The 12,901-nt window shown below is 39.4% G+C and overlaps 1 protein-coding gene across 1 annotated transcript in view; it reads right to left on the minus strand.

Annotated features, from left to right (window-relative positions):
• Nucleotides 1-89: 89 nt before the first annotated feature.
• igsf11 (immunoglobulin superfamily member 11) overlaps nt 90-12,901 on the minus strand; it is a 119,444-nt gene continuing 106,632 nt past the window's right edge. The window contains exons 4-8 of the mRNA XM_059331265.1: nt 10,695-10,902; nt 8,977-9,132; nt 6,404-6,526; nt 4,752-4,899; nt 90-3,325 (exon numbers count right to left, since the gene is read on the minus strand). Of these exons, the coding sequence (XP_059187248.1) occupies nt 2,770-3,325; nt 4,752-4,899; nt 6,404-6,526; nt 8,977-9,132; nt 10,695-10,902 (1,191 nt within the window). The 3' untranslated portion in view covers nt 90-2,769. The remainder of the gene's footprint in view (nt 3,326-4,751; nt 4,900-6,403; nt 6,527-8,976; nt 9,133-10,694; nt 10,903-12,901) is intronic.

Genomic DNA, 12,901 nt, shown 5'->3' on the forward strand with positions numbered 1-12,901 from the left:
ATTGCCTGTTAGACCCTTTATTAGGTCTATCTTCCTTTTCTGGTTGCTTTGCAGTGTAGGCAGTTTTAGACATATTTTTCTCTGCAGGAATCTCTCATGCCCTCAGTGTGGACTGATACATTTAATAGAACGGAATCCTAATTGATCCAGTAGAAGCCAGAGTGACCTACGCATTTAAAAAATATATATCATTAAGCGTATTATTACTTGTTTGTATAACCGGCACAAAAGCATACTAATTACTAATATCCAAAATATTCACTTCTATTTCTACTGACTGATGTGTTTTGTTTTTATTCTTTTTTGTTCTTATTTTTTATTCAAATTTCTTGTTTGTTTGTTTTTTGTTTGTTTTTTGAAGTTTATATTGCTCTTGATTACCATTCAATGTACGCATATATTGTCTCGCAAAATTGTTTCACTTTAACTATTTTCAGTTTTGTCAGCTTTGTGGTTTTAAGTGCTGTGTCTTTTTTTCGTTGAGAAAAAACAATAAACAATGTTGGGGGGGACTATTCCTGTCACACATTGCCTCAAAAAAAAAAAAAATCCATAAAATCGCTGTCAGCTTTTGACCTAGTCTTGTTTTAGAGAAGGTGTATAAGTCTAGTTTTCTTTCACTTGAATTACAATATGATGATAGGTAATTGTGGAATATTTGCCGATTGGGAAAAAAGAAAACTGCTTACTCCAGCTTTAATGGATGACCTCAATGACAGAAAAGTACATCACCTTGGTTAGTATTTATTGCTCATATTCAAATATTTGTTGAGATTAAAGAGCATTCTGTTTGTGTTTCCAGTCTGAAATATTAACCACTACCACTATAGCTGCCAACCCTTCCTTTTTTTATTCTCTAATTAAATTAATTGAGTGTAATATATAACACCTACTGGGAAATGGCATGAAAGACATAAATACATTTAATCGTCCCCACATAAAGGTGTTTTGAAAGTCAGTCTGGATTAAGTAAAAAATAAAAATTGTTTCCACCATAAATCATGACATCATATGTGTTACAGCTGGAGTACTTTTTGTAATGTTAGCACACAAATTCGTCTTAGTAAAACTTTAAATGCCAAAACAGCACCTTACGATAGAGCTCAAAGAGGAATTGCTTTGAAGGATAAAACACACTTTCCAATACTGAATGTAACACACAAATAATTGCTGCATCAAATATTGCATCATAGCTACAATAAATTATTAGTATTGTGCGTTCAGGTGGTGCACAATAAGAAATGAGGATTGTTAAATTTGGGAACACTGTAACAGTTTTTTAACAGACTGGTGAGATTTGGTTAGAAAATAAATACAGTAGGTCAGAAACACAGTGATACTTTCTACCATATACAGCATAGGTGTCTATTATTAATAGTAAAACATATGGCCATTCATGTTAAACCGTACTGTATTCACCTCAGAAATGAAATGGCAGTAAATGGAAACATTAAAAAAAACATCCCTTCATTTAAATCAATAACACTGACTATCAAACCCGGCTTGTCGTCTATAATGTAACAAAAAGAACCGATTTAAAATTAAGACACATGAGTTGTAGAATATGTATCAGTCATACATGTAATGTTTTTCTTTGATTCACAATCTAGCCTACTGCTTTAGTTACAATATGTACAGTAGAAAACGATAGGTGTTAGCCTTTGTCAAAGGGGGAAAAAATCACCTTTAAATATATATTTGTCTCTTTATAAAGCATTTATGAAATAAGACATCCTCATATCCACGTTTTCTCAAAGCAGCGCTGATGTGACATGAACCGACAAGGGTGAACACAGCGAAGACCATGACAATATCCATCTTCAGGTTCAAGTTTCTATCAGGGGGACAGTAGCTTTCTGTTGTGAAAATCCAGTTCTTGTGCTATCTTTAAACGTCACCAGTATTTTGTAAGTGCAGAAAAGTTTGATACATGTTGTATGGGTAAAGCATGTCTTTAGTAAGACTGAGTTATTGTTTGTAAGACAGCAGATTTGATATAAAATTGCTCTGAAAAGTGCGAAAATGTAATTAATGTTTGCATTCAATGAATAAAGTATATTATGTGATGTATTGCACCCAATAAAACCCATCTCCCTAAGCTTCTAAGGCCATTTCACCCAACATAATTTCATTCTTTCATCCAACAGACGTTTGAACATTCACTTTTTCAATGCATTATCGCCATCATCGCTATACCATCAATCACAAGTACAACTGTGAAAAGAAATGATTAGAAACAATATGGACTTAATTTGTTATGCTTAAACAAGAGACACATGCATTTATATGGAAATCCAAGCTTGCTTCCGTCTGACCATGCAGTATGGACACACTGAGATGAAAATGCCTTGTGTTGTCCAAAGATAAACAAAAAACAAACACAATCATCACAATGATCCAGCCCTGAAAAAGATCTGGGAATCCAGGTTCTGCAGGAAATTTCACTCCAGCTTTGTGAAATCATCCAAGTGGTTGAAAAATAGTTCCCACCACACCAGCCAGGAAAATCCATCCAAGGGGATGATCAGACTCCATGTAGTGCTTTTCTACAAAACAAAGGGTCCCTTCCATCAAGGAATTGGCATTAAATGAACTCTGCACTGTAAAAATTGTTTGTTTTGAGATAAAGAGGTCGAGACATACAGAAAGACACAGCTGTAAAGGGCAGCGGGCTGCTTCAGCCCATATTTTTCATCAGTGGGTTTCAAACGTTACAACCAAACACTCATTTAGCCTTGTTTTCAAAGCTAACAGTTTATCAAATGAGCCTCACACCAGCGAGCCTGCTCTGCTCTGGGCGGGCACCATAACGGGCACCGCCCCCATCCGCTCCAGCGTGGCCTGGCTCACTGCGTAGGAGTGTGTGTGCTGCCCGTGTGTGGACGTCACCACCGGTTTGAGGCTCACAGAGCCGTTGCTGCGCACCATGGCGGGAGGGGACGGGGCAGAGTTCGTGGTGACCACCAGAGTCTTGGGCGGTGGGAGCGTGTGGCTGCCGTTGGCGAACGATGTGGTCGTCGCCGTTGTGTGCTGTGCGTGGCGGGACAGCGGAGCTGAGCCTGGCGCTGTGACCACTGTACTGTGGCCGTGTCCTGCGTTCTGGGCCTGTCCGTGTCCGTGTGCACCGTGAGCAGCAGCGGAGAAGGTCTGGCGAGTGTCTCCGTTGTAGCGCGTGTAGGAGTTGGTGTCGTAGTTGGGTTTGGGGTTGTGCCAGTAGCGGCTGTTGTAGGTGTTGGTGGATGTCAGCGTGTCGTTCTCTGAGGATGAGGCGTCGGCGTGGAAAGCCTTCACTGATGATGACCTCTTGGGAGGAAGGTCATCTTCTCTGTTAACAAGACAGAAGTGGAAGTTGTGAAGACGTCAGTGATATTAGGAATGATAGCCATTAGTTCTATTTCAGATATTTAGTGCATATCCTCTATTGGCACATTAAAAATTAAAAGAGCTCCTCTATGCAGTAAAGTTACAATACACTATGAATATTACTACTAATTTATTCATTTTTGCTCTTTCTTTTACTCTCCCGTTGAATATACAGTGAGTGGTCACAATAACTGGAAAAGCTCTACAATAATGAAATAGCAACAACAGTACACCACCAACCCCCATCCTGATAAAAATAAAACAAGAATGGCTATTACATGTACTTAATTGAAGTAGCATTATGAGTTTCAAAAGCAAAAAGAATGATTTTTCAGGTAACAAAGTAAAAATATTGCTCACATTCATTTTATTTCACAGGATATATAACATTTGCAACAAAGCCGTTTCTGTAGTTTAATTTGATGCTTTGCTTGCATTGCAGGTTTTCCCTGTATAAAGTGACAGACTGTTTTTCATAGGTATCCCATGATTTTTTTTCCCCATTTATGTTGGATAGAAACTATAGAGGCATTGAGGGCAAATGGGAAGGGAGGGGCATAGCACAAACCTAGGGCTCTGATCTATGAGAGTGTCCTATTGTAAATGTCTTTACTTATGACCTAGGTCACAGATCCACATTTTTTTTCGAAGCTTAAATAATTGGTTTTGCTGCCAACCCAAAGTAGTTACACATCAATTTACCAATATGTTCAAAACAGTGATTGATCAGCATATGAAATGTGTTGCAAAAGTTTCGCAAGAAATCAAAGAAACCCATTCATGACAATAGACACTGCTTTTAATATATTTTTTAATCCTTCTTCATATAAACATTGCTTTTTTATGGGTAGATGAATTTGGCTGGGTATAGATAAAAGATTTATTGTGATTAGCTTTCAGCGGGAGAAAAGCAGAGCGATATTAGAGAGGTCAAACTTATCTCAATCAGCCAAAGCCTCAGATATTAAACAATGTTTTATCTTCCAAATGATTGATGGAGTGATTTATTGGAGAAGTTGCAGCCTGTTTAATCAACTGACAAAGCTTCACAGACTATTTGAACAGGCAAATTAGCCTGTGATGATGGAAACATTTGCTGTCAGGAGATAAAATTAAGCCAAATTCTCCCAAACTTTAAATCCAATTAACTGGTCTGGGTTTCTTTGAGCTGAGTCTTTGTGATTGCCATGCCAACACACTAATCATTCTACAGTAGCAAATACAAAGCTGCTGCTACATCTTATCTTATATTATGAGACCCAGCAGGGAGGCCACATTTGCAAGTAAACAATCCCATATATACCCATTAATATTATGTTTGTTCTTCATGCACTGGATACTAGAACATCTTTTGTTTGCAGTTGAACAAAGCCACAAATAATCCAAACCTGATCTCATTGGGGATCTCCTCCTCGTCGTACTTGTTCTTGTTCTTCCAGTAGAAAAGTGTGACCACCACTAACAGGGAACAGATGATGACAGCAAGGACTCCTGTAGCGATGGTGCCTGCTATCAGACCCACACTCTGAGGCTGAGCTGCAGGACAGAGACAAGAGGAGAAATCTTAACCAATGTGTGCCAAATAATTGACAGTAAAATTAATCTGAAGTCATCCAGGATCACCCTCTGCAGAAAAGAGAGCTAGATAGGTTGCAGAAGACTTCTAAGCCACCGGCTAGCAGTTTAGCCTTTAATATTTGTGGGGTTCCATAACCAGAGGATAATATCTATAAGAGCAAGCTCTGGTTGCATGCATGATTTAAAAGAGGAAGATTGCATGCTCAAACATACAGATACTTAGCAATCAAATATTTTTTGGGCAATATAACTTTATTTTTAAAGTCTTAAAATAGCATTTTAGCTGCTTTTAGCTTCTTTGCACTGGCTCCTTGTTCGTTTTAGGATTGATTTAAAGAATTTACTGATCCCTTTTAAAGCTCTTCTAGGTCTGGCTCCTAGCTATTTAACAGAATTATTAACTCCATACGAGCTAACGCGTGTCCTTCGATCCTCGGTGTGGCGCCCCCCTGACCGTTCCAAAGTCAAAAAAGACTTTGGACTCTCTGTCTGACTCTGTTTTTAAAGGTGCTATATAATATATATACATTTTTTTGTTATTTCAGAGCATATGCTATCCTGTTAGTGTTGCCTGACTAACAGGAGCTGTTTAAAAGTTTCTCAAGGCTTCACTTTTTCCATCATCACTTTGAATGTTAATGGATGTGTTAAATAAATACATGAAATATTATAATTGTTTGTGTGGTATTGGGTGAAACACATTGTGTTTGTCTATACTTGGGACTTAGATGCAGATCACATTTTATGACAAATTAATGCAGAAAATCAGGTAATTTCACAGGGTTCACATACTTTTTCTTGCAACTGAATTTATATATGAGGAATTTCACCTTGCCTTAAAGAATGAGCTCCTGATGTACCAGTTGTGTCAGTGAACAGTTTTCACTGTCTTTATGTGCAATTCATTTTTAATCAGTTTTTCCAACATTACTAAAGTGAAAGAGAAACAGCAATGGAAGACAGTTGTTTTGAGCAACGCATATTCTTTCTGAGCATTTCCATCTGCACCATGTTGGCAATGGCTGACAGATAGACTCAGCACTCTGCTGTCTGTCTGCCTCTATTTCTGACACTGAGTGTCACACTGTCAGATGAAAAAAAAAAAAAAAAAAGACAATGTAAAGATGTTACATTCTTTCCTGTCAAGCTATCCAAACTGTCTGACCCTGTATGACCTGAACCAACTCTGTCTTTCTATCTGGTGTGCAGAGTGCTGCTTTCTGCAGGATGTTCTGCTCTTGTGCTTTGTTTGGCTGCATAGTTTGTTTGCTTGTTTATCCATCTGTCTGACAAGTGTCACTCAACGAGAAGATTTCTAACTTTATTCCCATCTGTCAGAGTTTGAGTGAGATGAAATTTTCCCCATCTATAAATATGTATCCCTTAACAAACAGCAAGCTGGTCTATTAATATGACAATAACAGCATCACAGGGAGAGTCAGGAGTGTTGGAGTGTACTTACGTGGTACGACCTGCAAGTTGAGCAGACAGGTGCTCTTGCCAATAGCGTTGCTGGAGGTACACTGGTAGAGTCCTGAGGTGCTGGTGCTGATGTTTCTCAGTGTTACAGTGCCCTGCATCTGGTCTGATGGACACACAAAGAGCCACATAGTAAAATGACTAAAACACAAACACATGGATGCTTGGAGCATAATGTCAAAGCACACAAACAAAAGACCCATTGCACTCAAACTGAAATATAATAAACAATAAAAAAGAGTACAAAAGATAACTACAGAGATAATTTAATCCTCCTGTTATGTTGCGGGTCAAATTGATCAATTTCAAAGTTTAAAACTCAACTTAAAAATGAAAATGGTTAATTTCACATAATTGCATGTTTATATTAATACTCCTAGATAATGTTCGGGTCAACCTGACCCTGAACAGAAGCGCTGACTCATGTGAATTTATCTACATCACTCCATAAAAGAAAAAATTAAAAAATGTAAAATAAATTTAAAAAAAAACAACTCAATGTCATTTAAACTGTTGTATTTTATATATACATCTTTCCAGTGTACATAAAAAAAGTTTTAACATGCAATTTTTTTTATTGAAAAGCAAGTGAATTATCCTCATTGCACCTGGATCTATGAGAGGTTAAGAACACCATTGCACTAAATATTGATTGAAATGGTTAGTAATGGAGTTAATCATGAAATATAATGCATGTTTATTAGGATTGTTTGGGTTCTGACACTTTTGGATAACATTATTGCTGTTTCTGAGAAATGAACATAACAGGAGGGCTAAAATAACTCATTCACAGCTGTGAATACTAGTGTAAAATGTAATAATCTGCTTGTTTATGGTATGACAATACATTCAATTTAACTATTTTCTACTTTCGGCCAATAGATGGCACTGTATAGCTTTAATACAAGGTGTATTGTACAGTTAAAAATGTAAAGCCCGGGATTCCTTCTTTCACAAATGATGAATGGGTGAGTTTAGAATCATTGAGCTGTACACTACTGGATTCATTAAAAAGGCTTCAACATTTACTGGGTATCTGAGTTGTTGGAAGTGAGCCAGATTCCCCCTGTTCTCCTGACAACGACATGACAGGTGTCACAGCTGTCTGTGTCAAACTAAACACAGAGAGACAAGAGTGACACTGACAAATCCTGGATCCCTTTTCGATATGAATCAATTGCAAACAGCAGAAGAAGACAGACTGAAAACTTGCAATGCGAAACGCTTCTTTTTCTGATGTAAATGGTTAAATATGCAATCTAAGGTAAGGTCTGTGATCGAGAGGAGACACATTTAATGAGTCTGTTTTTATGCTTAAAAAATCACAAAACAATATCATAAACTTGGTCTTAATATTGATTTCCTTATAAATAGAAAATCTATACTGCGCTTCCAAAATATACGTCTCCATAGGGGTTTTTACCGCAGTGAGTGCAACACATAACCTCATGCCTGTTTACAGCCACTTCTATTCTATTCTTTGGTTGTTGAACAAAAAGCATCCTGCCAGCAGTTGGCAAGGCTGGGGGAGAGATGAACGCTTCCAAAAAGCTTAATGAATCACATCCACTTTTAAAGAAAGAACTGGATATCAACAGGTTTAGGTGTTAACAGGTTGAAGTCATGGGTGCATTTTATGTTAAAATTAAAGAGTTTGCAAAGCTGCATGAAAACAGGCATTCTTGACTTAATTCTCTCAACTCTTCTTTTCAAGTAAAATTCATGAGACTGCCCATGACACTGCAGTTCCTTCAGAACAAATTTAAGAAAAAACATATTAATATTGGTGAACAAGGCTCATTGTGTTTTTTGGAGTAAGAGCAAAAAACTAACACAGTTTCTACATGTAAACTCAGTAATTGACATGTAGGCTAATCATGTCTAATCTGGCTAATCAACCACTTACTGCAATTATGGTCCAGTTTATTCAAAATCCCAGTAATTTACCATTAACTACATAATTTGCCCTAGTATCTGTATAAGAAAAACTGTTAACTCTATAGTAATGTATATCAGCCTTCCAATGACCAGCAGTGTACAGACAATCGTGACTGGTGATGAAGATTATTTGACTGTGCATTGGGCACAGCTGGAAAAGAAAGGAGAGTGCACTTCATTAGTGCTCTCTGATGCTGAAAACCAAACGCAACTCCAATAAACCTGCTCCTGTTACTCTGAGAGTGTTGGGTCATCTCTTAGTTTAAGTTGAAGCAGTACAGCCATGATTGCACCAGACCAGTACAAAAAAAAATGGCAAATTTGTGTCAGAGTTGGTATTCGGCATGAGAGAATGAGGAAGAACATAAAAACACCACAAACCATCTGGGTTTACACAAAGACATCCCTGACACACTCATTCACATGGTTTAAACCACTTCATCCGTCCATCATCAGCCGTCAGCAGGGTCAGTGGGGGGGTAGGCCGTGGGCGGACAGTAGCCTGGCACATGACAGGAGGCAGTGATGGTGGGATTGTCTGAGGTACACTATGTGTGTGAGATTTACCAGCAAAGGTGGGGCAAAAAGGAACTCCGACGGCCAGCTTGTTTGTAATACCTTGCATGGCGTTGTGTGGCAGCTTGGGCAGAGCGTCCAGCTTCTCCCAGGAGTAGGACGGCGTGGGGATACCTTCCTCTGAGCTGCAGAACAGCATGATGTCACTGCCTACATCCAGTGTGCCCTGTATCCGACATGCTGGCACCGACGGGGGCACTGGCAGATGGAGAGGGTGGGCGGCGCCATGTTAACCAATTTACAAAGAAAATCTAATGTTTCCCTAATTGCAGAGGAAATTTCGGATTCAAAAATAGCTCAAGACTCTCATTAATCCAATCGTGCCTGCCAGCTGCTTTACAGCAAACTGTTATTTCTGTCTTAAAGGACAAGCTTTCTGGTTACTTACAAACTGAAAAATAAAGTAACAATGATCATGATGATGCTGTGTTTTGTTGTTGTTGTTGTCTTTGGAGCTCTTAACTGGCAGGAAATTTTGCCCTCCATGTTAAAGGGATAGTTTGGGTATTTGTTGTATGAGGTAAACATCCATAGTCAGTGTATTGTCTACAGTAGATGGCGGTCGGCACGTCCCAAATGTACTGCTATGGATGGGAGCAGTAGCAAAATGTATGTTAGCCACCTTAAACAAGTTTGGGTGTACGCTATATTTACAATATTGTGTTATTATGAAATCTTACTGCGTTACTTAATTGAATAAAAAATATTTATTCTAATTTCAAAGTCACACAACACAACACAAACAAACTAACAAATTGAAGCAGTGGTAGACAAGCAACTCCTGTGTTCTGCAAAGTAAAATAACTAGTTTTGTTAAGTCTGGTGACTTTCTAAAGAACATAAATGGATGGGAGGTTTCAGTTTCTCGTCAGAAAGAGCTGTCTGTCACAAATTAGCCAGACCTATCTCGCCTGCAAAATAAGGGAGAACTCTATCTAGTCAAATGACACAGTTATCACAACAAGATTACTCACTAGTTCAAACAAACACTCTCACATCACCCCTGTCCTCCAGTCTCTTCACTGGTTCCCTGTTGCATGCAGGGTTCAGTTTAAAATTCTTACTCTCACGTATAGAGCATTACATGGTCATGCTCCTCTATATATTGTTGAGCTACTTCACCCATATCTGTCAGTTCGGTCTCTTAGGTCAAACACACTACATCTTCTGTCTGTTCCATGTACCTGTCTAAAAACAAGTGGTGATCAATCATTTGAATATGTGGCATGCAAACTTTGGAATTCTCTCCCTCCACCCCCTACAGTCTGCTATTTCTTTGGAAAAATCACCTTAAGACCCATCTTTTCAGACAGGCGTTTGGATGACCCGCATGCATTGTACATACTATTTTCAAATGTTATGTTTCATCGGGTTTAATTATGTTATGTTCCCCTTTTTTCTTCCTGTAAAGCACTTTGGGATTTTTCGGTTAAAAGTGCTTTATAAATAAACTGTACTTACATCTGGTGAGTTAGACTAAACAGCAAAGTACAGCAGCGAATATAGTCAAAATTTTGTGTAAATTTAAACTGAAGGTTATACACTGACCATGGATTAGTACCTCATACAACCCTTCTTCAAAAAGATCATTTGATCTCTTTAATGGCCAAACAAAGCAGGTTACAGACAATGAAGTACGGACTATTCGATGAAAGAGCGACAAGCAGTAGTTCTTGCCATAAGATTACTTATTTTCTTCTCTTCAAAAGATACTATACTATACTAGTATCCTGTGGTGGTGGTGGTGTGTGTTTAGTTACCCAACACGGTGAGCCCAATGACGCCAATGTTGCGCCCCCCTCTGTCTGGGAGGTTGTTGACCAGGCACTGGTAGGTCCCAGTGTCGGACAGCTGGGTGTTGTTGATGAAGATGGAGGCACTTGTACTTGGCATGGTGGCCACGAAGCCCACACGGCCATTGAGGTGGTTGGCGAGGCTGAACACCTGGCCGCCCTGGTAAATAATCACCTGTAAAGGGATGTCACCGGGAGGGGATGGATGACAGACAGAGAAGGTAATGAGTGTTGTAAGGGATTGAGATTGTTTTGGTGAAATAGTGAAGTGAATGGAAGGCAGAAAGAGACATTGGTGGCAAAGATGTCAGAGAAGGAACGCAGGGGGAGAAGAAAAGAAGAAATATTAATTTATAATCATAACATCACAATGACTTTTTTTCCTACTGACAATTTGTACACTTCTTGGACATTTCCCCTCATGGCCTGTTACAGATATATTTCACTAGGGGGAGACATTGTTCTACTAAGAGGCTGAAAGGCTTGACAGTGGACAGAGAAAGTTAAGGAGTGCGCAGACTTTCATGTCTTAAGAAACAAACAAACAGACAGACAGAGAAGAAACCTTTTATTTGTAAGTGGTTGTTTCTAGCTCAGTGGGTAAGTTCCAGGGTAAGGAGTACATATAAAAGTATGCTTTCATGGCACTATGAGGCTCTTCGGATAAAAGCATCCACTAAATGGTATGCATAATTGAAAACATTTTAACTTGGAAAATAAATAAACTGCAATCTGATGACTCCAACAGTAGAAGATTTCTGCACAAAGAGTCAAATCCAGAGAGAAACCAAACCAAAATCCTAGCTCTTCATCATTAAATCACTGACCTTTGAGAATCATCACAGAGAGAATACACTTGTAAGGATGAATTCCCGCCTTCAGGGTAAGAGGTAAGCTTGTCTCAGGTCCAAATTAAAGAGCAATGAAGGATCAATTTGTTCAAAAGCTTCCCTCAGGCCTCCAACTCGGTCTGAACAGCTCGTTTGTGAGGCCGAGCCACATGCAAAACAGCTCTCACCCCTCAGCTGGGCCCACACAAAAGATGAAGAGGACACACGCAAACACATGGTATGTGCACACAAGCCTGGCACTCACACGCGCGCGCCAGCTCACACACAGACACACGCACACACGCCGTACACACAAATCACAGAGGGGAATCAGAGGGGCTATTCACTTTGGTGAAAAGAGCCCTCATTGAACTGTTCAAAGACCCAGGCAGGGAAACAACCAGCACCAGTGTGAGTGTGTGCATGTGTGTGTGTGTGTGTATGCGTGAGACTGATAGTTCTGATGAAAGTGCAGGAGTGTGTATTTGACTGCGCCCTCCACCGCTGCTTAACGGTTGTAAATTGCGCGGCTGCAATTTCCTGAGTGCAGTACGCTCGCTTTGTCCTCTTATGTGCAGATGAATAGGCAGCTCCTCAGCTGTGATGAGAGCCTGCAACTGCATCTTCTGTGTGTGTGTGTGTGTTCATATACTCATGGGGAGTGTATCAGTTTTGAGCTGTGTGTGCAAGTGTGTGTGATTATTCTAGCACAGACTGTTTTTAAGTCTAATAACTATGTGGTTTCACTTGTATTTTGTCTGTCCACTTTTTTTCCTCCGCCAAATCATTTTTTGTCCCACTTTCTGTCTGTCTGTCTCTGCCTACCTCTCTGTTTCCCTCTCAAACAGACGGCACCGGCATGACCTGGCTTGACACTCCTGATGACCTAACAATATAATCTGCATGCTCGATGAAAGTGATCCAATCAATCGGCCTCACACGCAACATACACTGTGTTTGTGTGTGTGTGCATGAGTGAGCAGAGGATTAAAGCAGGCCCTGAACTGTGCTGCATCTTACACCTGGCCATGCTTTTTTATTCTTTTTTTCTGAGTGTGATTCTGACAGTTAAAAAAGATGAATAAATCAAAGAAGCAACACTGGATTCAAAATAAATGCTGATGAATGTGCACCATGTGTTTATTTTACAGATTAAAACATGTCACATTCCACATATTTCCTTGCTTTTATGTGTCTGTCCACTGTGTTGATCCATCCATATCTATGTGTATGTATAAATCACCTCATCCTCTCGCATGACCTGGTTGGCTTTGTAGCTGTAACGCAGGGAGAAAAGAGGTCATGGCTGGCACTCAGATGGCGGACAGCCCTAAGAACTCTAGC

The sequence above is a fragment of the Centropristis striata genome, chromosome 4 (assembly GCF_030273125.1).
Source record: "Centropristis striata isolate RG_2023a ecotype Rhode Island chromosome 4, C.striata_1.0, whole genome shotgun sequence".
Taxonomy (NCBI): Eukaryota; Metazoa; Chordata; class Actinopteri; order Perciformes; family Serranidae; genus Centropristis; species Centropristis striata.